This window comes from Macrotis lagotis, chromosome 2 (genome assembly GCF_037893015.1).
Source record: "Macrotis lagotis isolate mMagLag1 chromosome 2, bilby.v1.9.chrom.fasta, whole genome shotgun sequence".
In the NCBI taxonomy this organism is placed as follows: Eukaryota; Metazoa; Chordata; class Mammalia; order Peramelemorphia; family Peramelidae; genus Macrotis; species Macrotis lagotis.
In genome coordinates, this window is record NC_133659.1 from 221,116,013 (window position 1) to 221,143,190 (window position 27,178).

Below are 27,178 nucleotides of genomic sequence, written 5' to 3' on the forward strand. Positions count from 1 at the left end.
ATGATGATCTGTTTACCCTTACTACTACCTAATTAATGATTCTGTGAATTATTTTCTGTGAATTATTATCATTCAACATTGGGTGAATATAAGCTATATTATTCCACCCCTAAAATTCTGATTTTGATATTTTAAACAATTCTCCTAAAAAATTAGTCCTAGTGTTGTTTCACTTGGGTTTTTTTTTTTTGGTGGGGGGGAAGGGAGTGTACAGTCCTATATTCATCCATAAGTAAAAAATCCTTTAGATAAATAAAATTCATTTCATAATTTACTTATTGAGGGAGAAGGGGACACAACTCAGGCTAGAGTGGGCTAATTCAGCAATCTACTTGTACTATTACCAAGACAGGGTAATGAAAAATTGAGATACAAACATTTCTTTTATTTCTGTCACCCAATTACCCATGTCAAGTAAATCAAATTGGGCACCCAGCTCTGGAATGACCCTCCCACTCCCTCAGGAAAACATAAGGGAAATTTCAGCAAAGACAAAATCTCTGCTAATTAACCTTCTTGGTCTCATTAAGTAAATTTCTGGCCTCCTTTAAACATAAGCCAGGGGTTCAGGACTCAATGGCACAATGCCCATAACCTACAAGATCTATATACAACATACAGCCATCTAACAGGAGAAATGGGGAACAAAGTCAGGGAAGAACTAGAACAAAGAGCCTTGGGGGCAGGAAGTGGTGGTAGGGTGGGCAATGGAGCTCACAGACTGAGGCTGTTTTATCTCATGGAATCTTCAACTAATCCAATTTCCTATCCAACCGCTACAAGGATTCTCCAGGTCCTTGCCTATGGTCGATCAGCTCGGCCCTTATATCCGGATGCTGGTGGCAGTCTCCCAATTGGTCATGGCTCTAGTTCAGCACGCGGCAGACCCTCAATAAAGACCTGTGGCTGTGAGGTATGTTTCTATTCTGGGCCATGCTTTCCTCCATGGCCCCAGAATCATTTTCCAGTTGCTTCCCTCACACTGACTGTAAGCTCAAACAGGGCAGCAGCAGTGACCTCTTTGAACACCCTCTAAAACTCAAGATCCAGTTGGTGCTAATGTGCAGAGGGATGAACTCACTAAAAACTTCCTCAACTGACTTAGAAAGGGAAGCTTTTCTCATTGATTTACTGAAGTTATACTGAACCATTAATAAGCTACCTACTCTTACCAAACTCAGGTAAGGAGTACTAATAATAGTAGCTCATCTCAAGGATGCATGCCATAAATTAACTAATGTGATCCTCATCACAGACCGGTGAAGGAGGTGCTGTCCTTAGACTCATTTTCAGATGAGGCTCAAACAAGTTGAGTGACTTGACCAAGGTCAAAAGAGCCTGTCTCAGGGGCAGGATTTCAATCCAGTTTTTTCCAGCTCTGAAGTCCAGGGCTCCTTCCACCACGCAGTGCTGTCTCTCTAATTTTCACAGAACATGAGGTCACAGTATCCTGGTAAAGGCTACAGGGCAGGTACTTGACAACAGGTGGAAAGGAACATTAATGTCAGCTAGAAAATGGAAAAGTAATGGGTCCGAGGAGGGGTAAAGATCCTCCAAACAGCTGCCTGACCTTCTGGCTGGAGATCAGTCAACTTGACTGGTCCAACTTTTTTCTACATCAACTATCAGGGAGGTAGGGAACAGTAAGAGCTAATAAAATAAAAAGTCAAAATATACAAGTTTCCTTCCACCCCCAAGCCTCCTGACCTTTGACACAAGTCACTCAGTAGCGGTGGTGAAATGTGGTACCAAAAAGTAAGGAGATGGGAGCTTGGGAGAGCCTTTAACATAGAGGAGAAATCCCTGAAATCAGCAGCAGTGATTTGGTGCCTGAGTTTTGGCTAAAATTTGATCTTTAAAGCAATCACTGAGCAGGAATTGGCGATTGGGGACTACCAGAGGGCTGACTTGGGAGATAGGGGATGGGAAGCTGTGGTGGTGCAAAGGATGTTACATACTGGGTGATGGGTTAGCCCCTTTGATCTGGATGGCAAAAGGACAGGAACTCAGAAGATGGGATGAACTTAATGGGAGAAACAACAAGAAAGTGAGAAGGTGTCACCAGAAGGATGAGAGGGAATAAAGAAGTTATCTAATCTTTTTTTCCATCAGGATCTGTGGAGAGCCACTCCTGTTGGTTATCAATTTTCCTCTTTCACAGTCAAAAGAAGAGAGGAAAAGAATAAGGCTCGCTAATGAACACAACCCCAAATACAACATTAACTGAGTAGTTAACTTTCCTCTACAAAATCTTTTGCACTTAATAACTGCTTGAGGTGAAGAAGGGAAAAGACACCCCCCCACTCCTTAGGTTGGGGGGGTCGCCACCACTCGGGCACGCTTCACAAAACTCACAAGGAACTGGGGCAGGGATTGGCAGAGGGGAGAGTTCTGTAAATACCCCCCCCACTTGTATAAAAGCAAAAGGAAGTTCAGGGTGGAAGGGGGCAGGGGGCTTTTTTTCAGATTGGCTATGAAATGTATTGGATCCTCCCCTTCAGTGAGGAAGAGGTGAAGATACAGAGAATCTGAGGGCCCAGATGAGGAGCCAATGGGACAGTTAAGGCAAATAAGACTACCCAGATGGGGCCAAAGTGACTAGTAGAATTAAGAGGTTTCCATCAGGATAGGATGAAAAGCCATTTTGATCTCTAAGATTGGGGAGGGGGGAGTAGGAGGTGAGGATAGGACACCTTTGGGACAATCATGCTCAAGAGCCAAAGAAGCAGTGAGCCAGAAGGGAAAACAAGACAGGAATGTGTAAAGTCCTGGGCCCTGAGAGGAGGCTTGGGTGCTACCTCCCTGGGTCTCTTTGGAAGCATCCTGGGTAGACTGGGGCCTTGCTGCATCTGCCTGGCTCCCACTAAAACGAACCCAGCTCAAACATCCACTCCAAAGTATAAGCGGAGCTGTTCCAAAAAGATGAAGGTGAGGACGGTGTGGGGGACTAGACGGATTCCAGCAGGTAAAAAGCCCTGAAGTGAGATAAGACAAAATAAAATTAGAGGGTAATGTGTTCTGGGGAGGGAGAGAGAGGGGCAGAGGGAGGGAGGGAGGCTGAACCGGGGAGGGACCCAAATATCCAAATACATTACCCACAATCGTAGCTACACCCACTCTCCTCAAATCCTGCTTCCCCATAGCTCACAAGTACCTTGTAAAAGGCCGTTGGTCCAAGTTTTGCTGTCTCCATAGCACAGTGGATGACACCCTGAAATAAATAAATACATCAGTGCCTCTGGAGGCCAAGAGTTCCATCACACTTTCTATAACGAGGCATGTCATATCCTCAGCTCTCCAAACTGACCACCTCAAGAACTCTCAATCTGGAATCAGAATTAGCTTTCTTGACTGTGTGGTCTTGGGCCAGATACACCTTTGCCTGTTTTTGAGACTCAGCATCCTCCTCTGTCAAAGGAGGTGGGTTAGATTAAATGCTCTTTCAGATAGCTTTCAGTTCTCTAGTTCAATGATGCTGTTTTAGTCACACCAGGAACTTAGTTTTCTGTAGCATGTCAACTGAGTTTCTGAGAAATAAGTTCATGGAGGGGCCAATCCTGAAAGTTGTAGAGCTCAAGGAAAGAGAAAAGATGGGTGGAAATAACAAATACTGACATAGTTACCTTATATTCCCCTTTGGAGTTCATCAGACGAGTCTTCAGTACATCTAAGGGTTGGCATAGAAAAGTGGCACACCCACCCTATGGAGAAGCAAGGTTATGGGTTGCAAAAGAAGCTCTCTTTCATGAGTCTTTTCTCCTTGAAGCTCTCAGGGGTCTTGCCTGGTAGACAGCTCTAGCAGTTGTCTAGTATCAGAAAAAAACAATACCTGACAGCCCTGGAATGAAAGCTCTCACCCTTCAGCTGCCTTAGGCCAAGGAAGAATTAACCAGACCCCCATCAAGGCTGCCTGCCATTCAACCTCCTCCTCATTCCCTCCCCATCTCAGCTCTCCTCCTCATTCCCCTCCCCTCTTCATTCCCCAACCCATCCTCACTCTCCTCCTCATTCCCCTCCCCATCTCCAGGCTGACTCAAGGCTCTCAGCCACTCCCAAGTGTTTTAAAAAGCCAAGTATGTTTTTATTGGATATAGAACGCCCCTCTTCTACAGTTCATTCCTGAGTAGAATAGCATCTTTGGACTTCAGGGGGCCCAAATGCAAACCAGAATGATCATTTAAAGGTCATGGGGTACTTACAGCGATGAAACTGGACAGGAAGTGGGCAAAAATGTTGTCCGAGATCATTTCTGTGCTAAGAATTAGCTGTTTGATTTGGTCATAGCAAGACAGCTGCAAGGATTGAGGGAAAAGGACTCTTAGCATCCTCACCAAGTCCAGAGGAAGCATTCCCTCCAGACAAGAATTATAAGGGAATGTGCTGCCCCAAAGTACACTTATGGGAAGTAAAAGTGTTTCAGTGAGGCCTCTCTTTAGTCCAGAACCTATTTTTCCTACATCAGATAATTTGTGTTAAATTAATGCAATTAAGTATCCATGAGAGGCACAACAGGGGATCCAAGGATAAGTAGAGATGGTTCTGCAATTGAGGAGCATATGATCCCACAGAAGGACAGGGCAAATTGAAGCATATGGGTATGTAAGGGAGGGGAGGGAAGGGAGAGGGAGGAATATGGAAAGGTCATAAGTATCTCATGTTGGTAGAGGGGGCAGAACACCAGCCTTAGAGTTAGGAAAACCTTACACATATCAGCTGTGTGTCCATAAGTCATTCTTTTAACCTCTCAGTACCCCCAGGCACATAATTTTAAAGAACAATGAGTTGCCAGTCTTTATCAGCAAAAAGAGTTTGCACACAGATGAAGTCAGAGATATAGCTAAGTTAGGAGAAGAAAAAGGGAGTAAAAATAAAGAAAAGAAAAGATATACTCTGCTAAGAAAGACCAGGGTGTTGCTTTACTTGGCTGAGTATCAAAATTCCAGCTCTTTCATTTACTTGACTGTGTGCTCTTGGACCAAATACTTCTTTTCTCTAGGATTCAGTTTTCTCCTCTATCCAAGTGCCCAAATGATATTTTTGGTAAATGTTACTTTATTATTTTATTTTTTTCCAATTCCATGAAAAGATAGTTTTCAATATTCATCTTTCCGTAAGCTTTTGAGTTCATTTTTCTATCTCCCTCCCTTCTCTTCCCCCTCTTATATATACAATTTTGTTTAACATATTTCCAAATCTAATTAATTCTTAAAGGTTGGCAAAAATTTCAGAAAACCAAGGCTGGGATCAGGGTGAGGGAAGGAAATAATGAATTGGGGGGGGTGGAGGGGGGAGAGACCAAATGAACAAAAGCAGAAGTTAAGGTCAGACAAAAGCAGGAGTGGCCCAGATCTGGCTGAGGAAGGAAAACAACTGGCAGCCTTGCCCCCACTGTGGGAGACCTTGGGCTGGGGGCCACTTGCCACAGTTGACTTTTGCACTTTGATTCCCTGGTCAAAGAAAAGAAAGCTAGCTGTACCAGATCCCCCTACTTTAGAGAAGGTGTGCAGCCCCAAGGCCACCTACCTGCCCTACGGTGACAAGAGCCCCTCGGGAAGATGCCATTGTAGCTCCAGAAAACAACTTCTTTACACCTTCTGCAAAAGAGCAGAAAAGACTACCTTAATGGTTTGTTTCCCTTTAGCTCTCTTTCCTGACTGTAAGAGAACAGTTTCAGTTCTCACTTTAACCCCTGTTCCCCATGGTCCATCTTCTACTTGTCCCACTGCTGGCTCTGCTGAATCCATTCATTCATCACACATCCCTTGGGGTTTCCCAGAAATTCCCCAGTATACATTTCACTATTATCAATTCGATTCCACTACTATGTGCACAGAACCCAAACAGAAATAAAGGTGGTTTTCTAGAACTTCACAATCTTATAATTAAGAGGTGGCTGAGTGCAGTGGACAAAGAAATGGACTTAGAGCAAGGAATACCAAAGTTAAAATCCAGCCTCAGATTCTTTCCAGTGGTATGAACTTGGGCAAGTTACTTAACTTCTCTCAGTGTGATCTATCCAATGGTGATAATAATAGCACCTACCTCAAATATGGCATAGATCGAATGAGTCAACATTTGTAACATGCTTTACAGATGCTGAAGCACTATATATGAATGCCAGCTATTATTATTATTAATTATTCTTCTTGATCTAATAGAAATAGGGAATAATGCAAGGTGGATACAAATAAGCTACAGTATGATAGAAACAAAGAAGGGATCCAGGCAAAGTAGTTTAAAATTAATTAGTTAGGAAGGAAAGAAGGAAGGAAGGAAGGAAATAAAGAAAGAAGGGACACAGGGATTTCAACAGGCAGTGTGACCTGAGAAAAGAGTATTCCAGACATGACAGAAGGCTGTGTGAATTTAGGGTGTGTAAGGGACTACAGGACAAGACCAGGGAATGCTATTGGAAGCTGGGGAAGCCTATGAAATAAGTGGCTCTGGAGTCAAAGGACTGACACTTACAACCTGGGGGGGACCTTGGGCAAATCATTTAACACTGCTGAGCCTTGGGTGTCTTTCCTAAAAAATGAGGGAGTTGAAGACAATGGCATCTTTAGATCCTCCATCCTATGGAAGGTATGAGAAAAGCAGGTCACCCCCATATAGTAGAGGATTTTGAGTTTATCCTGTGGAAACCATCCTAAGGCAATAGGTTTAACTACACCCTTCAGTTCAAGCCCAGGGACAGAGGATGTTCAGAGCTGAAAGGGCCCTAAAGAGGAGGGTTGCCAAGGACTGACCCAGAACTACACCATCCCTTCTGGAATGGACTTACCTTCACGGGCTATACGAAACAAACCGTCTAAAGCATGGGAGTAGCTATGGGACACAAGAAAAGTGCAAGGTAAGCTCCACTTAAAGGGAATTCACACACACCCCCCACCCCCCACCCCCAGTGACATTCCTTCCGGATCCTTTTGCTGATCTCCTTAACAATAATCTTTACAAACTTGGATTCCTGCCTCTGGTTTCCAGATCTCCCCACAGCAGTAAGGGACTTCACAGTTCTTTTATTCAACCTTCACTCCCCTTCCTTCTGTTCCAATTTATCTTCTCCCCAGCCAAACATTTCAGAGTCAGATTGTGGAGAGTGGGAAGGGACTCCAGAGTACTGGGTCCACTATCAGTCTCCTCTATACAAGCCATCCCTCAACTTCCAGTAATGCAGAGAGGGGATTATTACTTATCAAGGCCATTCATTTCATCCTGGGATAGCATTAAATGTCAGAAAGTTTCTTTCTAATGTCTTTACATACAGACATGAACTCTATTTCTCTGGTCCTAGTGCTGCCTGCTTGGACCAAGGTAAACAAATATCCTCCATTTTCTTCTTTGACCTGACACATCAATCACATCCCCACCCTAGGTCTTCTCTTCAAGCTAAACATTCCTTACTTTCTTCAAGTCAAATTCCTAAGATGTTCTTTGCCTATTATAAACTAGACCCAAGAATTAACAGCCACCCTGACCCTCTTCTACTACTCACTTCCGCCTTTGGTGCATAGGTAACTTCATGTCATTCTGCATCCTGAAAGCCAAAATCACATACAACAATCAAAAAAGGTAAGTTATAGGTGGCACAGGGGATAGAGCATGAGCCTTGGAGTCAGGAGGATCTGAGTTCAAATTTGATATGTACTAGCTGTGTGACCTTGGGCAAGTCACTTAACCTCATTGACCCACATAAAAACAAAAACAAACAAAAAAGACAAGATTAGAGAGAATGAGCAACAGATGGGGCTAAGATGAGAATCTGCCTGTTTCTAATAGTGAGATCCTGATTTCTATCCCAAGCCTCTGGAAGTTAGGAATTTTCAGACAACATCACTTATCAGAGGGTGGCTAGGTAGCACAGTGGATAAAGTACTAGCCTTGGAGTCAGGAGTACCTGAGTTCAAATCAGATCTCAGACACTTAATAATTACCTAGCTGTGTGGCCTTGGGCAAGCCACTTAACTTCATTGCCTTGAAAAAAAAAAACCTAAAAAAAAGTATCACTTATCAGTTTCTTTTTAAATTTTGTAAGACAGTGGGGTTAAGTGGCTTGCCCAAGATCACACAGCTAAGTAATTATTAAGTGTCTGAGGATGAATATGAATTCAAGTACTCCTGACTCCAGGGTGGGTGCTCTATCCACTGCGCCACTTAGCTGCCCTTTTAATAGTGCTTTCTGAACTAAGATTCATTAGAAAATTCTTTTATTATGGAATCAAGCTAATTCTCACACTAAATGTGAGTTAAAATAGGGCAATGAAAGAAAACTGAGTTTGGAAACAGGTCAAAATTTCACCTTTAACTACTGTAGAAGGTTACTCAGAAAATTTTTGACTCTATATTATATATAATATAATATATATAATATAATAACTTATATAATGTTACAGTAACATGAGAAAAGAAGGAAGGGTTTTTTGTTAGGGGTAGAGAGGGGGGATTGAACAGTGATCAAAAAAGTAAAAAAAATTTAAAGAGAATTACTAGAGACTAAAACTCAAAAAGGCACCAAATGAACATAAAAATTGAACTAAATGTCAGAAAAAATGGGTTTGATTTAAAAAGAAAATATTTTGTGTATATTAAAAAAACAAAAACAAAAAGATTGCTTTCTGGTTTAGGATTTTCATGCTATCAGGGCTTCTTCTTATTCTGAAGAGGAAATCAAATCCTATTGAATTATTTTTTAGATTAAACCAGATGAACAAGTACAGGTCTAGTCACATCTTTTTTTTTTTTTTTTTTGGTTTTGGTTTGTTTCCTTCCCTTTGTTTACTTCAAGAAAACCAAAATAACAATGGTCCTAAAGGGAAAGGCCGTCAAACTGACCAGATATGACTGAGGGGTCACACACACTTGCCTGACATTCACCACATCTGCAGGAGTCCCCACAAAACCACCAGCAAAACCTGAATGAGGAAAAGAGAATATAAAATCTCATAACCACGATCTGTCAACAGACTCTTGGAACCATATTTGGGAATCCTTCTGCTAAATCTACCTTCTCTCTCCCCACTCCCAAATATCCTTTAATAACCCTCTTACCTCCAAAAGATCCCAACAGAACCTTCTTATAGAAAGGGATGGGCCCATGGCTCCCTTGAGTCAGTTGATCTCGGAATGAGTCGTAGATGGCAAACCGAGTAAGGGAATAGGTCATCTGTGATTGACAGCACCATAATTTAGAATGATAGCTCTTGGTGAGACATCTTCACACATAGTATAGCTTCAGATTAGGACACAAATGCCAACAGGCTGTACCTGGACATAGCCCGTTGCCCTTAAAGCAATAGGGAGCCTGTGAGGGCTAGCTCTCCCAATCTCTTGGACTCCTATTTATTACAACTGCTATTCACTCCCCCTTCACTGATTTTATGAAGCTCAGTCCCAGTCCACCACTCAGGATGAAGTAGGTTTCTTTGTCCCTCTTCAGCCTGGGTCTGTGACCCTCTTCTTCCCCCACTCTCTTCAGTTTTCTTTCACCTAGAACAGGTGAGGACTTCTGCCTGGTAGAGCTGCCCACAGTACAGCTTTACTCTTTGCTAGAAGCCTTCAACTGAGTTAGATTCTTTTAAATTCAATTTTATTTTTAGTTCAAGATTTTTGTCCTCTTCCCCCACACTCTCCTCCACCCTTTGAGAAAGAAAATATAAAATCTATTACAAAATACAAATACTGTTGCAAAATAAATTCCCACAAAAAGGTCACATCCAAGACACACACACACAGAGAGAGAGAGAGAGAGAGAGAAGAAAATATGCTTTAATCTGTACTCCTGAGTCCATTATTTCTCTCACTGGAGGTGGATGACAAATTTTATCTCAAGTTTTTGGGAAATGTGATTGGTCATTGCATTGATAAGAATTCAAGTCTTTCAAAATTGTTTGTCTTTACAATATTGTTATTTTATGTCCCACTTGGGTTGGAGGCAAAAAACAATCAACTAAACTTTTTAATCACACTTTAATCCCTTGGTCATTTCTTCCCCAAGGTTTAAGTCCCAATACATGGCCCCAAGGTTCTGACTGGTGTAGTAAGCAAAAAATTTAAAATTTTAAAGTATGTGTTTCAACATGACAAATATGGAAATGTTTTACATGATTGCACATATATAACCTATATCAAATTTTAAAGAAAGGACAGAGGGAGGAAACGAGAAAATTTGAAACTCAAAAAATTTTTTAAATGAATCTCAAAAATTGTCTTTACGTGCAATTTGAAAAAATAGTAAAATACTATTAAAAAAGAAAGTGTGTGTGCTTCTGCTCACCAGATCTTAAACTCTACCTGTAAATCTTCATGACAAAGTGTGGGAAATAGTCCAGCTAGAAGGATTTTAGTCAAGAAAAGGAGGTAAGAGAGGCTGTCCTGTATGGTAGGAGCTCTTTGCAAAGTTTCTATTTTTAAAATTTAAATTTTTTTTTTAATGTTTAGCTAAGTTTCTTTACTTTGGTTAATAGAGAAAGCCTAATTAATGACATTCAAACTCAACTAATCCGCTCCTCTTCTGAACTTTGCCACTGCATAACTGCATTAAACACACTCAGTTTTACTAATTGGATATACAAACTTTGTTCTGCTCCTTTCACCTAACACTTTCACATACTCATTTCTATGAATCAACATAACCCATATGCTTAGCATTCTGAATAACAATATCAGATGTTAAAACTACACATAGCAAAGGGGCAAGTACAACTTTGATAGATTATATATATATATATATATATATATATATATATATATATATATATACATATATATATATGTATATATAAAGTGACTCAGTCCTATGAGAACTGCAGCAGAAAGGCATTTGAACCCAAAATGAATGAAGCCTTACTAAGGAACAATTAAAATAGTTTTTTTAAAAGTTAAGTTTGACTTTGAAGACCTGCATTTAAGGACAGCTCTCTTCCTTTTCCCTTTCCCACCAGTATGAAAGATATTCACAAGCAGAGCTAGGATTCTGACAAATATAGTACAGCACAGTGTTTGTGTGTGTGTGTGTGTGTGTGTGTGTGTGTGTGTGTGTGTGTGTGTGTGTGTCCAACTCCTGTTGACCCAGGTAAGAGAAACATAGCCAGGCAACAAACCTGCGCAGAAAAACACCCCAGGCCTTTCGTAAACAAGCTCAAAGTGCCAACTGTGTGGTTCATCAAAAAAAGGAAAGGAACAGTGCCCTTGTCCCCTCTCTTGACTGGATCCTAATTAGAACACTGGATTTATTCTGTTTACCACATTTTAGGAAGGACTTTGACAAGCTAGAGTTCATCCAGGAGGGTGGCCAGGATTCTGAGGGGACTGGAAATGATGTCAGGTAGGAAAAAATGTAGAGATTTAAGTTGAAATTGAGAAGAGTTGTTCCTTAACCCTGATCTAAAGGTTGATACCATGAAAAATTACAAAGACTGGGGGCAGCTAGGTGGCACAGTGGATAGAGCACCGGCCCTGGAGTCAGGAGTACCTGAGTTCAAGTCCAACCTCAGACACTTAATAATTACCTAGCTGTGTAGCCTTGGGCAAGCCACTTAACCCCATTGCCTTGCAAAAAAAAAAAAATTACAAAGACTTGACTTAGTTGGCCAGGGAGAACAGAAGAATGAGCACTGGTACATTGGCAGAGTTTGGCCTCCTTAACCTCGGTGCCTCTGAGTCTACCTCCAGTTTGGCTTGTATGGGTCTTGTTTTACCTATGTTTATAAGCTGTCTCGTCTGTGGTTGTTTGCTTGCTTACTTGCTTGAGAGAAGTCATTTTTTTTTTTGTTGGTTGTCATGATCTTTTCTTGCATGCCCAGGGAAGAGCAACTAGGACTTTAATAGCACAGAAGCTTTTTTATGTGTTTTTTTTTTAAGTCAATTGGGGTGAAGTGACATGCCTAGTAAGTGTCTTAGGTTCAACTAGGACCTGAGGTACCAGGAAAAATTTCCTAACTAAAATTCACAAACTTCAGGAGACAGTGGAGTTCCCAGTCCCTAAAGCTGTCCAAGTGGAGACTACAGGACAACTTTGCAGGGGGGGAAAAGGGTGTAGAGGGGATTCTTTGTCATTCCAGAACATAGGGGCTAGAATGAACGACTTTCAAAGTCCCTCACAACTCTAGAATTCTAAGCATTATTGTGTCCAAAATAGGGAGTAGCCTTTCCCAGGTATAGGTTGAGTTGAGTCCTGGTTAGGTGAAAGGGATTCCCAGAGGCTAGACTATCAGAAGTCTCTATCAACCTGAGGCATCTGTGTCTTCCTAAGGCTGCCCTCAATCCAAGGGGAGCAAAAAGGCAGGGAAGTCCCTCCACTTTCAGATCAAGAAAATCCCACAGCCAAAAGTCACCTTTATCAGGCTGGAGGACAGAGTTCAAATCTGACCTCAGACACTAGCTGGGTGATCTTTGGGCAAGTCACTATTAACCATCAGTTTTCCCCAGTCTGTGAAACGAGTGATAATTCCTCATTAGGACTGTTGAGCGTCTCAAAGGAATTTGTTCTCTTTAAAGTGCTTTAGAATAAATATGAGCATTATTATTACAATTAGCACCCCCACCTGCCGGCAAATGGAGGCGCTGATGCCATTGTACAGGGCCAAGAAGCCGTCTGTCCGCACCACTTTTAATGCCATGCCAGTCATCTTCATTTCTATCTTCTGCTGCGTCTGTAGATGGACCTGCACAAGTCAAAACAAAAAGCATTAATTAATTGTATATGAGGCAAGTTAAGCTGCAAAGGCTCCCCCCACCCCAACACAAAGAAAACAGAAAAGAATTTTTCCTTTCAAGTTCATAGTTTAATGAAGGGAAACAACATGCACAGAGCCAGGCAATGGGTTTCCAGGATGATGAGAGCCGGATTTGGGGATCCATCCAAGGTCCAAGTAATTAGTTAGAGAAGCCACAAAAAAGTAGGGACTCCAAGGGGCAGCCAGATGGCACAGTGGATAGAGCACCAGCCCTGGAGTCAGCAGTACCTGAGTTCAAATCTAGCCTCAGACACTTAATAATTGCCTAGCTGTGTGGCCTTGGGCAAGCCACTTAACCCCATTGCCTTAATAAATTAAAAATTAAAAAAAAGTAGGGACTCCATAAAAGACAACATGGGCTAACCAGTTTCCATGAACTTGTTCTGGGCCCAAGGGGAGAAGCTGTCGCTAAGGGCATGGTGAGGATGCTGTGGCACCTGCACACAGGCACATAGCAGTGGTGCCCCTGGACCAGGCAAAGCAGGAGACTATATCAGATAAGAGCCAATCCCTTTTAATCTCAGAAGCCTTGCTGAATACCTATTCAGAGAAGTGGTTCTAGAATACACCGAGTTTGAGCAATCCTTCCAAAAGCTTGTCACAAAACCAAATTGATACCAACATTTCCCTCCTTGGAAGGAGAGTTTGATAACAAGTGAAATTGCATACAGCAACCAGCAGGAGCTTAATAAATGTTTACTGAACGAATGAATACATCAACAAAAGGTGCTTATGATACCTTTTCTAAAGTCCAACAGACCTAACAAGATATTGTTGGAAATTACCAGTCACCAGAAAGCTGTTGGACATTGCCTGCTACCAAACAATTGACCTTGGATGCTGTTGACAAGGGAAGAGAATCAGCAACACAGAGTCCAGTTATAGAAAATGATAATTAGTCTAAGTTCAAAGTCAGTTAACCTTAATTGCATATAAAAAGGCCACTTATCTAGGTGCTGTATAGAGCTAGAAAAAAGTCATAAGAAAATTAATCTTGAACAATAAAAAGTCAATAATCTTAAGGGGAAAAAAAATAATGAAAAAAGTGGCAAGGAAGGGGACCTGGTAGTAACAGAATTCAAATTATGCTACACAGCAGTAATGACCACAACAACTTTGGACTAGATAAGAAACATTAATCATAGGGATTAAGCACAAAGTATACAGAAGCAAAGGAACACAATATTTGATAAACCCAAAGAAACCAGCTGTCAGAGAGACAATTCAATCACTCAAAAAACAAACCAAAAAAAAAATTGGGAAAACTGGAAAGCAATCTGGTAGAAATTATGATTAGACCAATACCTTGTACCATACACCCAGATGGCTGATTTAAGACCTTCTTGCTATTGTTATTCAGACATTTCAGTCTTATCCAACTCTTTGTGACCCCACTTGGAGTTTTCTTGGCAGAGATACTGGAGTGGTTTACCATTTCCTTCTCCTGTTCATTTTACAATGAGGAAACTGAGGCAAGTAGGGTTGGGTGACTTGCCCAGGGTCGCACAGCTACTAAGTGTCTGAGGTCACACTGGATCTCAGGAAAGTGAGTCTTCCCAGCATTCTATCCACCGTACCGCTCACAGCTGCATTTAAGACTTTTTTTCAGCCACAATGTCATCATAAACAAATTAGAGGACTAAGGAGGAAATTACCTATCAGATATATGAATAGAAGATTTCATGAACAAGAGACAGAGAGTCACAGAAGGTAAAATGGACAATTCTGATCACGTAAAATTAAAAAGCTTTTGGAGAAACAAAATCAATGAAAATTTAGAAGAGAAGCTGGTAAATGGGAAAAAAATTGCAGCAAGTGCCTGATTAAGATCTCATTTCTATATGTCTATATAGTAGCTCCCTGTATACAGAGAATCTACAAATTCATAGCAATAAGAGTTATTATTCCCCAACTGATAGTCAAAGAATATGAACAAGCATTTTTTCAGAGGAAGAATTCATAGCTTTCAATAGCCATATGAAAAAAAAAAAATGTTCCAAATCACTAGTAGAGAAATGTAAATTAAAATAACTCCTTACTTAAGTTATTAGAAAAACTAACAAAGAAGGAAAATGACAAATGTGGGAGGGACTATGAGCAAAAAGTTCTTTAATTAACATACTATTGGTGGAGTTGTGAACCAGTATAGTCATTCTGGAAAGCAAAAATTATGCATAAAAAGTTATTAAACCATGCATTCTTGTCTTATAACTACAGAGATAAAAGGACAAGGATACACGTACAAAAAGACTTGTATGAACTGATAAGGCTGAAAGGGTGAAGAATCAGAGAACAAGTCACAATAAGAAAGAATATTATAAACAAGCAACTTTGAACTCAAGAGTGCAGGTTGAGACATTTTTTTTGGACAGGGATAGCTCAGGAATATTGTTTGATTACAGCTGTTTGGTTTTTTTTGTTTAGGATTTTTGCAAGGCAAACGGGGTTAAGTGGCTTGCCCAAGGCCACACAGCTAGGTAATTATTAAGTGTCTGAGACTGGATTTGAACTCAGGTACTCCTGACTCCAGGGCCGATGCTCTATCCACTGAGCCACCTAGCCGCTGTTTGTAACAGAGCTTTTGTTTTTCTTTCTTCCTAAATGGGAAAAGGGGTGTGAGAGAGAGGGAGAGAAGGTAGGTTTTTATTGATTGGAAAAAAAATAAAATTTAATTTAGAAAACTCTTTATTGAATTTAATAATAAGATTGGGGAGAGAAAGGGGAAAAAAAAGAGGAAAAAGGAAAGACATTAGATGATTCATTTGAAAAAGCTCAGGCATCCAGTAGAATACTAGGAACTTTGCTTGTTGAAACAAGAAATAAACAGAACCTGAATTGCATGATCTTTCCTCAAACCACTTTTTCTGAGGAAGGTGGGAAGATCAACAGGAAGGCTGTCATTCTATGCTAGGACAACCAAGAAGGTAACGTCACCTTTGGCCACACTTCCTCTAAGTACAACCACAACACCCTCCCTTGGCTAGGAACCCAGGTAAAATAAGGGTCTCAACCTTCCCCCATCTTATGCTTTCTTCCTATGAAGGGCTGTGGGTTTTTTAAAATTACATATTTTCATCCTAAAATTAAACCAAGGAGCATATATATACAGAACTAGAGAAGGAGAACTACAGAAAGACAGCAGAGGTCCATTTTGCACTGGTTGTTTTTCTTCTTCTAGTCTTATAATAAACTCAGCCTCATCAGGGGATGTGGATTTTGCTGAAGTTTGTATTTCTCATGCTGGGAGTCTTTTTTTTCTTTTTTTTTTTTGCAAGGCAATTGGGGTTAAGTTGCTTGCCCAAGGCCACACAGCTAGGTAATTATTTAGTATCTGAGACTGGATTTGAACCCAGTTGCTCCTGACTCCAGGGCCAGTGCTTTATCCACTGCGCCACCTAGCCACCCCGGTCTTTTTTTTTTCTTAACCAACTGGACAACATTAACCTTTTTTTCCTCAGAATGAGATGTAGAAGTGACTACACTTAAGAGAGGTGCAGTCACCTTAGAACATTGCCTACTTCTGTTATCTTGGGGAGCCTGCTGATATTCCAGCTTCCAAACTAGATCCTTCAGAATTATGTCAGTGATATGGAAATATATGAAACATGATTATACATGTATAACCTATAACAGATTACTTGTCATGAGAGAGGTTAAAAAACATGGAATTCAAAATCTTACACAAAAATGAATGTTGAAAATTAACTTTGCATGTAATTGAAAAAAATAAAATAATATTCAGGGACTAAATCTGGAAGGAACTAAGTCACTCATCTCCAATCCCCTCTCTTCCACATTAAGCTTTTTCCACTTTGGGCATTCTAATAATGATAATAATAATAACTAGCAATTTTGGGTTTTTAGATTTGCACAGCACTTTACATATTATCTCATTTTATCCTTACAACAATTCTAGGAGTAGGTGCTATCATTTCTCCCATTTTATGGCCGAGAAAACTGAGGCAAACTAGGCTAAGGGACTTGGTCCAAGGTCACACAGTCAGTTAAGTAGGAAGAGGAGTCTTCCTAAATTCAAGTCCAGCACTCTGTGTAACTATCTGTTTACTTCACCTTGAAAATCATGTAAGCCAACCCATACCTGGAAAGAAATTTCAAAAAGGCTGTACAGTCTATAATTTAAAGACTTCCAATGATGGGGAATTCAGCTATCTTGAGACAACCCACTGGTTCTCAAAAAGGTTTTCTTCATAACTTATTTTTTTTAGGTTTTTTTGGCAAGACAATGGGGTTCAGTGGCTTGCCCAAGGCCACATGGCTAGGTAATTAAGTGTCTGAGGCCGGATTTGAACCCAGGTACTCCTGACTCCAGGGCCAGTGCTTTATCCACTGCGCCACCTAGCCATCCCCATAACTTATTTCTAAACAAAAGAAAAACTCGGGGGTGGCTAGGTGGCGCAGTGGATAAAGCACTGGCCCTGGAGTCAGGAGTACCTGGGTTCAAATCCGACCTCAGACACTTAATTACCTAGCCGAGTGGCCTTGGGCAAGCCACTGAACCCCATTTGCCTTACCAAAAAAAAAAAAAAAAAAAACCACAACAAAAGAAAAACTCATCAGAGTAATAGGTCAAGAAACCATTTGGAATATATAATACACTTAACCCTGTTTGCCTCAGTTTCCTAACCTGGAAAATGCATTGAAGGAAATGGCAAACCACTCCAGTATCTTTGCCAAGAAAACTCCAAATGGGATCATGAATAGTCATACTGACTGAAATGACTCAAATGGAACAATAGCAATTTGTCCTCTATCAATCACAACTGTTAATGGTAGAACAGAACAGATCTAGAACACGCATTTCTTTGTGTTACTAGAGCAGTACTCCTTCCAATAACTAAATTACAAGACAAATTGTAAGGACTCATTAGTTTGTTTTAAATAAAATAATTTTAAATAGTTTTTTTTTTCTGGTTGTTAGCTGTTGCCCTATACACCAAAATATTTCCTAAATTTATTCACAATTAGATTTTTAAATGGGAACTCCTTCAGATCTGGGAGCTTTAAGGTTGTTAGCTTTGGGTAAATTTTTTAAAAAATTAGCAGTTTTCTAATATAATGAAAAATTTACTAGAATAAATCAAATAATTCTCTAACACAGAATGCAGAATTTTTACTGCCTTAACTTTGTTTTTCAAAAATGAGCAACGCATTTTAACATGTAGAAATACTATGTCCTATGTATCTTAAAATGACATGTTTTCATAGATGAAATTAGTGATACTTAGATAATTCATAGAATATTATAAAAGGAGATTAAAAAATTATGTTGACATGTTTCTTGTTCCACATCATCTTATGTCAAACTGGGAATCAAGATTCTCTGGCTGATGGCTGGCAGCTTAGTTAGAAGCATCTGAAACACGGTGGCAGAAGTTTGCTTTAAAATTTGCAGCATCTATGGTGGCTGCTCCCAAATGGCAATGGCAGCAGTTGGGGGCTCAACACCCAGGGTTAGTGATTCCTCACTAAGCTGTATTTCTTCAAAGAACTTCTGCACCTTTAAGATAGTTTGGAAAGCCCAGCTCTTTCTTTAATGGGCTTGTTTTTTCACTCTCAGGACCTGTTTTTGAAATTGGGGGGGGGGTCACTAGATCTCTTGCAGTTGAAGTAAAAACAATGCTGATGAAGAGTCTCCCCCCCAACACTCCTAGTGATCACAGAACTGCTCTGGGACACCAAGTTTCCATTGCTTCCTGCCCCCTCAAGACCCCCAATTCTGGAGAGTTAGTTTTTTCTGTTCCCATCCAGTTAATGTACAGTTAATAAAAAATAAAAACTATATGACCCTGGGCAATTCACTCACCCCAATGATGCAAAAAAAAAAATGACAAATAAAATAAACTATATATAATGGAAGTTCACACTTTCACCCACAACCTTCTTTTGTTCTTTGTAGACCAAAATGTTTGAGTTCAGTGATAATTCTATAATAAAAAAAGAAAATTATTAAATGCTCAGAAAAATGCTGATTTTTCTAAGATGTAGGTGGCAGGATTATGAACATCTGAGAACTAAAGCTTGGATGAGACAGGATTTAACTATATTTGTCAGACCTTCTTTATTTTAAAATAAGTTTTATCAGAAGACATCAGACGATAACTTTGTCTTTTACATTACAGCCATTTCTGGAAATTATCATCCAAGTTCCCATCTGACCTTTCTGGGAGAACACAATGAAAACGAGATGGGAAACAAACTCTTGGCTGGCCACGGGAAGAAGACAAAGGAAACCCCTGTCTTCCTTCACCCCACACAAATTTTGTCTTAAAAAAAAATGTGAAAAGTCTCCTTTTGAAAATCATCCACCCACTTCAAAAGACCATACTAGGACACTGGATGACTTACCTCCTACTTCCAAAGGAAATGTCATCAGATTCCCTCCCATACATGCAAACAGAATTGGTTATTTTTAAAATTTAATCAATATTTATTAAATACCAAAGATGTTAGTTGCAAAGTACTTTGTGGACCTCATAATTAGTCATAATGGCATAGATGTAGAACTTTATATTATAAATTATATATATAAATATATTTAAATCCATCTTCTTTAACATCATGACCATTTAGCAAAGACCTGAAAAACCAAGGGTTTGCTACCTAGGGGAGGGGGTCATGGTCTGGCCTTTCCTGGGATGGGAAGGTCAATCCAACCTTTCTGGAAGCTATGGTTCTATATGGCAGGCAGAATTTGATTATGTTTCTTTCATAATCTCTATTTTATTTTATTTTTTAAAATATTATGGTTTCCCAATTTTAAGTAAAAACAATTTCTAGCATTTTTGTTTGCTTTTAACAAGGCAATGGGGATAAGTGACTTACCCAAGGTCATATAGGAAGGTAATTATTAAGTGTCTAAGGCTAGAATGAACTCAGGTCCTCCTGACTTCAGGTCAGTGCTCTTCCCACTGCGCCACCTAGCCACCCCAAGATGAACTTGCTTTTTTTTACCTTGTATAATAGATTGGGAGCAATAAGCAGCTATCACCTTCATGCTTATTTCTTTTTAAATGTTTAAGATGCAATATGAGATGATCATAAATTCCATTAAAAAACAAAAAAAGAAACAGCTAACTAATCCTGACCTTGAAGAAAAGGTGGGGATATGAGAGGGTGTATCCCAGATGTGGAACACAACCTGTTGATGACTGTGAATTTTGCTATTGTTTCCCTTTTTTGTTATGCTGTGTTATAATAATATTCTTGTTATTCTGGGTGTTGGAGATGCAAATGATGTATTCATAAAGCTATCAATAACGTAAGTGCACCTAACACAATTTGATGAATTCAAGTCACTTGGGTTCAAATGAATGAAATCTTAAACTACTTTAAAAATGAGCAGAAAGATTGCTGAACCTCTTGCAAGTGATCTTTGAACACTCTTTGTGACCCTGTTGGGGTTTTCTGGAGTGGCTGCCATTTCCTTCTCCAGTTCATTTTACAGATAAGGAAATGGAGGCAAACAAGGTAAAATGACTTGCTCAGGGTCACACAGCTACCAAGTGTCTGAGGTCACATTTGAACTCAGGAAGACTCATGTTCCTGACTCTAGGATAGGTGCTCTATCCACTGTGTCACCCAACTACCTCTGTCTGGCCCACATTAGGCCCCTGGAGTTTGTGGATGGACTTGAGAAATGCAATTGGGGGAAAAATATATCTTAAAATTAATGACATAATAATAACAGTAATAAATTTTCTTCATTCTTGAAGAAGAGGAGAGGTAATGCCATGATGTGCCAAAGCACATGAACTGGATTTGAGTAAGGAGGTGCTGTGCTAAGTCACCAGCCTCATTTTCTCCTCCTGAGTCATCTGGGTTCAGTGGCCAGATATGAATCAGGATGATTGGAAATGGTCCGGGATGCAGTGTGAGACCTTGACCATTTTAAACTATGGTCTTTAATTGGTCTCAGTTTGACTGAATCAATGTCCATTCAGTGATTAAGGCTGGGTAAGAAAGAATATTTAAAAAGCTGGAAAGTGTTTTATTAATTTCCTCATATGAGTCTCATGGCAGGTTGGAAAGAGGATCTGGGTTCAAATGTGCCCCTGATCCTTGACTAGATGTATAGAACTCTGCAAACTTGGAGTGCTTACATAAAAGTAAGAATTATTATCATTGCCTAGCTTTGAAACAATGGACAAGTTGTCTCACCTCTCCTGACTTCCATGTTTACAGGTTCCCAAAAAAACAAGGAAGTTGGACTTTGATCTCAGACTCCTTGCAATTCTTTTAGTTTTATTAGCACATCTTCCAACCGAGGACTCTTGGAGTGGTTCTTCTACTGCACAGAGAGGCTGAGGACACCAAGAAAGGCACCCCCCCCCCCCCCCACCAAGGGAGAGAACTAGAGGCATTGTCTGTGTCAGCCCACTCCCAACCATGAGACTGTGGGACTGGAGGCCCTGTTATCTTCCCCAGGTGGAACGAGGCCAAGAATATGGAGAAATGTTCACTTGACTAAGCAAATTCTGTTTAGTAATCTGTTTGCAGAAATTGCAATGCTTAGCAGCCTTCATTGCCTGGATTACTAGCCCAGGTACACAGCCCAAGCTCACCCCTACTCCCCCCCCTTTGCACCTCTCTCTTTTCCAGAACTGTAATCAAATACTATTACACAGCACCACACCTTTCAGAATGGGTAGGCTAATAGACAGCTCCACTGTTCCTTCAGCAGCCCAGGAATTAATCTCCCAGCCTGCCACAGATGCCCCTTCCTCTCCACAGCCCCCTCCTGCCTTCCTCTAGTCTTAACTGAAAGCCCACCTTCTTCATGAAGTCTTTCCCAGGTCCTCCCAGCTAATCCTGTTGGACAGATACTGCAGTCCCCATCACACTCTTTTGAGTTTTGTTTTACTGCCCTATAATGGGCATTTATTTTGAGATTGCCCTTTCTAACAACCCTTCCCCACCCCTTACCCCTAGTTTTGTGCTTATATATTACGGAAAGGGTTAGCTAGATGGCACAATAAATGAACAGCACTGGATTTGGAATCAGGAGGATGGGAGTTCTAATCCAGTCTTATACTAGCTATATGACCTTGGGTGAGTCACTTAACCGTGACTGCCTCACATCCAGGGCCATCTCCAGTGGTTCTGATTCATATCTGGCCACTGGATCCAGATGGCTCTGGAAGAGAAAGTGGGGCTGATAATTTAGCACAGCCCCCCCCCCCCCCACAATCTAACTCAAGTGCATGCCTCCCTGATGTCACAGTCTTCTTTGGGAACAAAGCCTGGGGCAGCTAGAACCTGAGTTCAATTCCAATTCCAGCCTCAGATGGATGCTTATTTACTTGAGTCACTTAACCCCACAGTCTTGCCAAGAAAAGAGAAAGAGAAGGTGGCTAGGTGGCACAATGGATAAAGCACCGGCCCTGGAGTCAGGAGTATCTGGGTTCAAATCTGGTCTCAGACACTTAATAATTACCTAGCTGTGTGGCCTTGGGCAAGCCACTTAACCACATTGCCTAGCAAAAACCTAAAAAAAAAGAGAGAGAGAGAGAGAGAGAGAGAGAGAATGAAGGACAAATATGATCATCACCACTGTCCAAAGGAGAGTATGATTTTCATATTAATCACTATGACATGTATAATGAATTCACTAATAATTCATTTTTAAAGATCTATTTTCCAAGCAGACCCTGGCTCAGGAGTCAGAGAAGAGTACAACACAGCCTGAAGTGATCCTTCAACCCTGACAGGAATCTACATTCCTATACTTGTGTGTGCTAAGCGAAGGGAGTTGAAAACTGTCTAACCTTTTCCAAGTCCCAGATTTGGATTAGGTAATCCACCACAGATCCCCAAGAAGATGATCATGGCATCAGGGAGGTGATGTCATAACAAACATGAATTGGATTTGAGTGAGGGGGTGCTGTGCTAAGTCACCAGCCACACTTTCTTCTCCAGAGCCATCTGAGTCTAGTGACCAGATATGAACTGGGACTACTGGAGATGGCCCTGGATGGGAGGCAATCAGGGTTAAATGACTTGCCCAAGGTCTTACACTTAGTAAATGTCTGAGGCTGGATTTGAACTCCCATTCTCCTGACTCCAAGGCCAGTGCTCCACCCATTGTACCACCTAGCTGTCCTGCCCACAAGTCTAAATGATCAACCATTCCCACAGAACCCTTGTATTGTCCTGCCCCAGTGGACCTGCATGAGACACCCTCAAGCTTCAGAAATGATTCTGTTGTGATTCACCTTCCCCTGTATGTATACCATCTCTGCCTTCGAGGCAGCAAGTCAGGGGGGTACTTGGGAGCTATCAAGAGAAAGATAAAATTGATCAATTAAGCTGCCACTGAACTATTGGCCCCTGTCTCTGATTTGCTCTGTTTTACCATTCCCAAGTTAAGAGACTAGCTCAGTAAAATTCTGTTAACAAAATCCTGTTTGCATATTGTATTTCCGATTAGTCTGTGAGATCCTGAGAGCAAGGGCTGGTTTTCAGCCTTCTTCCTATCTACAGATAGAAGGTATTTCATAAAATGTTTGTTGATTTGAGTTTTAGAGGGATTCTTAACCTGGGATTTATGGATAGATTTAAGGGGTCAGTGAACTTGCAAAAGGGAAAAATAAATCTTAATTTTCTCTAAACTTCAATGAAAATTTAGCAACAAACATTATTATGAAAAAGGGTTCATTGGTTTCAAATTGTCAAAGTAGCCCATGTCACAAAAAAAAATACTAACAAACTCTGCTCTATAAGAATCTAAGCTCCTTGAGGTCAGGGATATTTTGATTCTGAATTGCTAACCCTTCAGTTTAGCATCTTGCTGTTGTTTTTTCTTGTTTTTCAGTTGTTTAAATCATGTCTGACTCTGAATGTCCCCATTTGGGGTTTTCTTGGCAAAGATACCAGTTGTTAGGGCACACATACTCTCTCTCTTTCTCTGGTGGAGGCAATCAAGGTTAAGTGACTTGCCCAAGGTCACAAAACATTAAGTATCAGAATTCATATTTGAACTCTGGTCCTCCTGACTTCAGACCCAGCAATTCATCTACTTTGCCACCTAGCTGCCCCAGCACATCGTAAGCCCTTAATAAATGTTCATTCACTCATTCATTCAATGTGTCTGAATATATTCAGGATGCTGTGGTCTACTTTTGATCTGGTATCCCCTAAGACAGTCACAGCCTAGGAAAACCTGCAGCCCTTACTCCAAGGTAAAAAGTCAACAGAAGGAGCCAAGACAGCAAATTTTAAGAATCATAAATTTAAAGGCAAGTTGCCCTTCAGGTCCTTCTAAAACTTTGCTTTTCCAAACTGTAGTTAATTAGGTAGAATCAAAGCAGGGTTGAAGAAAATAGGTGAAAGTCAATGAGGCATTCTTTCTTAGTACAAACTGAGAAGTCAAAGTCTTCAAGAGCTTAAAATGGAAAAGAGTAAATACTAACATTAGAAGTGCTTTAAATACAATTTATAGTTAACAAACTGGTCTGTGGTGAGAGATAATTGATAGGCTGAAACATCTGATAAAGTCCAATGGGAAGAACTCTGGAGCTGATTTTAATGTTAAATCTACTCTGTAACTCTGAACCCATTTACATCTCCTTCTAAGGGTCAGTTTTAAATGTCAGGGTCTTAATGACCTCTAAGGGGATTAGATTGAGAGATCAGGTTCCTAAACATTCTGTGATAAGCCTTTTTAAAGACAATCTCAAGCCACATCTCCTGCACGTCAGCTTTCAGATCATGCTAGTTAAGAGAGACCAGTCTGAGGTCACCCAACCTTCCTTTCTGGAAGGACAAACAATAATTTTCTGGGTCTCAATTCTAGTATTTTATATATCTGCAATTTAATTTGGCATTCCTACTGAGAACAAAAACCCTGCATGGGTATCCCTACTATAAAGAGCGATGAGAAAAAAGGACTGGGACAGAGCTGGTCAGATTGAGGGGTCTTCTCCCCATAAATAGCCTGTTATATAGACCAGCCTCCCTTTTGCCACTTTCTTTTGGGGTGCTTAATTAAACCAATATTACCCTTGGGTAATGCTAAGATGATGGCTCTGTTCCCTTCCCTGACTTCACTGATGTTTCATTATGTCAGTCCAACGTCCCTACCATTCTTCTCTACCCCTTCCTCTGTATGTTCTGGAACCCCTGTTCTGTTTTTTGTATTTTTTTGTGGACCAAGGATTAAAAAATCTGCCCAAGGTCACACGTTAAAAAACCAAATTTCCCGTCCTATGCACCGTGCTCTGCCCCCTCTCTTGAAATGGCACCACATCGACAGTTTGCATTTCTCCAAGGCAGCGCAGCCTTCTGGCTCTGCCCCCTCGGGGTCTGCCTAGCAGTGTCCAGCTCCTTCGGCTGCCACCGTGGCCGCGCGGCCCGGCTGCAGGGCCGGGGTCTGCGGGCACAGAGGGGGCACACGCAGCTCAGCAGCAGCTGCCTTCAAGGGGCTTCCAGTCCAGACTGCATCAAACAGGCGGGCTGGCGGGGTTCACCCCCCTCTGCCCGGGTGCCCCGGCACGCCCCTTCCCAGGCTGGGGTGGGCGGCCTCTCGCCCCCCGGGCTGGGCGCAGGGCCCGGGCCTGTCCCACGATCTGGACACGGCCGGACTCGGCCTCCGCCCGGGGGCTCGTGGCTTCCCCGGACCCGAGCATGTCCACTAGCGGGGGAGCAAGGCCCGAGGCTCCGGGGAGGAGGGCACAGCCGGGGCACAGTCCTGGCAGGGGCCCGGCCCGGCCCGGCCCCACTACTGTCCTGGGGCTGGCAGAGGCAGGAGGGCTGCGGGCCCCGCCGCCCGCCCCCGGAGCCCGGGTCTCTTCCCTCGGGCCTGCCGGGACGGGAGGCGAAGCCGGACGCGCCCAGCCCGGGGTCCAGCCCGGGGTCCAGCCCGGGGCCGACCCCGCCTGCCACCCCCACTCGGCCCGCGGGGGTCGCGGCAGGGGCGGGTGGCGAGGAGGACCGGGGCCGGGGGCGGCGGGGGCCAGGCCGGGCCGGGGCGGCGGGGGCGGGGAGCCTCGCCGGGGACGTCTGGGGGCCGGGCCCGGGCGGCGGGGGCCGGGCCGGGGCGGCGGGGGGCCGGGCCGGGGGCGTCTGGGGGCCGGGCCGGGGCGGCGGGGGGCCGGGCCGAGGCGGCGGGGGCCGGGCCGGGGGGCGTCTGGGGGCCGGGCCCGGGGCGTCTGGGGGCCGGGCCGGGGCGGCGGGGGGCCGGGCCGGGGGCGTCTGGGGGCCGGGGGCAGCTGGGGGCCGGGGCGTCTGGGGGCCGGGCCCGGGGCGTCTGGGGGCCGGGCCGGGGCGGCGGGGGGCCGGGCCGGGGGGCGTCTGGGGGCCGGGGGCAGCTGGGGGCCGGGGCGTCTGGGGGCCGGGCCCGGGCGGCGGGGGCCGCTCACCTTGAGCAGGTCCAGCGGGTGGGTGCAGCACGCGGCCCCGGAGGAGGCCAGGCCCCCGAAGTACCAACGGGACGCGCGCTTCTGGGCCATGGCCGCGCCGCGCCGCCCCGGGCTGCCGGGGCCGGGGCCGGGGCCGGGAAGGGCGCGCGGAGAGAGGCCCAGCGGCGGCCCGGGCTCGGGGAAGCAGGTTCAAAGCACCGCCCGCCGCCCCGCGCAGCCAATGGCCGCGGCCGCCCGGGCCCGGCCCCGCCCACAACGGCCCGCCCGCGGCGCGGCGCGCGGCTGCAGCGCCCGGGCCCGGCGCGTCTTAAAGGGGCCGAGGCTGCGCCGCGGGGCCTGAGGGCGGGGAGCCGGAACCGGAGTGGCGGCGAAGCCACGCGGACACCCCGCCCTGGGTGCCGAGGGGACGCCTCCTCCTCGGGGCGGGCCGCCCGGCTCGGCCGCTGCCAGCCTCCATCCCCCGGGAAGGAAGCCGCGCCCCCACGTCGCTGAGCGCGCCGCGCCCGCGTGCCCGGACCCCTCCACTGCACGTGCCCCCAGCGGGCTCCACCGGACGACAGCGCGGGAGCTCAGAGGCTCAGCTCCCCGATGCCCGCCACCCCGCCTCTAGTCCGGACCCTCGGCTCTCCCTGGGCCGCCGGGTCGGCTCGGAACTCCCTGAGTTCGGCCCGGGGCGGCGGGAGGAGCTTCGCCACCTGAAGGGGCCGGCTCTGCCCCTGGGCATGCTGGCCCTCTGCGTGGCTGCCCAGCGGGGCTGCCAGGCGCTGCTCCCTTGGCCCCGGCCCTGCTTCCTCAGCGGATCCCGGTGCCCCAGCGCTGAAGCCCCTCTGAGCCTGGCACGGCCACAGCCAGCGTCACTGAGACCCGTGGCTTCAACTCCCCATGGGCCAGGAAAGTAACACCGGAGGATAGAACTGTAAGAGGCCTCGGCCACCTGGGGTCCTGGCCCCAGCCGGGCCCCGTGGCACTTACCTGCAGCTGCGCACTTGGCGCAGGAGAGGTCATAAGTGCTTGCCTCTCAGTTTACTCATTGGCAAATCCTTCCTCCTGGGGTTAGGAGGAAAGCACCTG

The 27,178-nt window shown here is 43.7% G+C and overlaps 1 protein-coding gene across 1 annotated transcript; it reads right to left on the reverse strand.

The window, feature by feature from the left end:
- Positions 1–364: 364 nt before the first annotated feature.
- On the reverse strand, positions 365–26,293 carry LOC141514247 (mitochondrial dicarboxylate carrier-like). The gene is made up of 11 exons (XM_074224899.1): positions 26,108–26,293; positions 12,540–12,659; positions 9,046–9,160; positions 8,861–8,909; positions 7,493–7,534; positions 6,782–6,825; positions 5,524–5,594; positions 4,200–4,292; positions 3,624–3,701; positions 3,155–3,211; positions 365–2,975 (listed from the first exon to the last, which is right to left on the reverse strand). Exons 1-11 carry the CDS (start codon positions 26,195–26,197, stop codon positions 2,880–2,882), a joined length of 855 nt encoding a protein of 284 aa, XP_074081000.1. The 5' UTR covers positions 26,198–26,293; the 3' UTR covers positions 365–2,879.
- Positions 26,294–27,178: the final 885 nt, after the last annotated feature.

What these genes read in the sequence shown, in the direction of transcription:
- LOC141514247 (XM_074224899.1), bottom strand. Translation starts at nt 26,197, where the DNA reads ATGGCCCAGAAGCGCGCGTCCCGTTGGTACTTCGGGGGCCTGGCCTCC. An exon ending in GCGCCTCCATTTGCCGGCAG is followed by an intron (nt 9,161 to 12,539) that starts GTGGGGGTGCTA and finishes TGTCAATCACAG; the next exon opens with ATGACCTATTCCCTTACTCG. An exon ending in GACCAACGGCCTTTTACAAG is followed by an intron (nt 2,976 to 3,154) that starts GTACTTGTGAGC and finishes ATCTCACTTCAG; the next exon opens with GGCTTTTTACCTGCTGGAAT.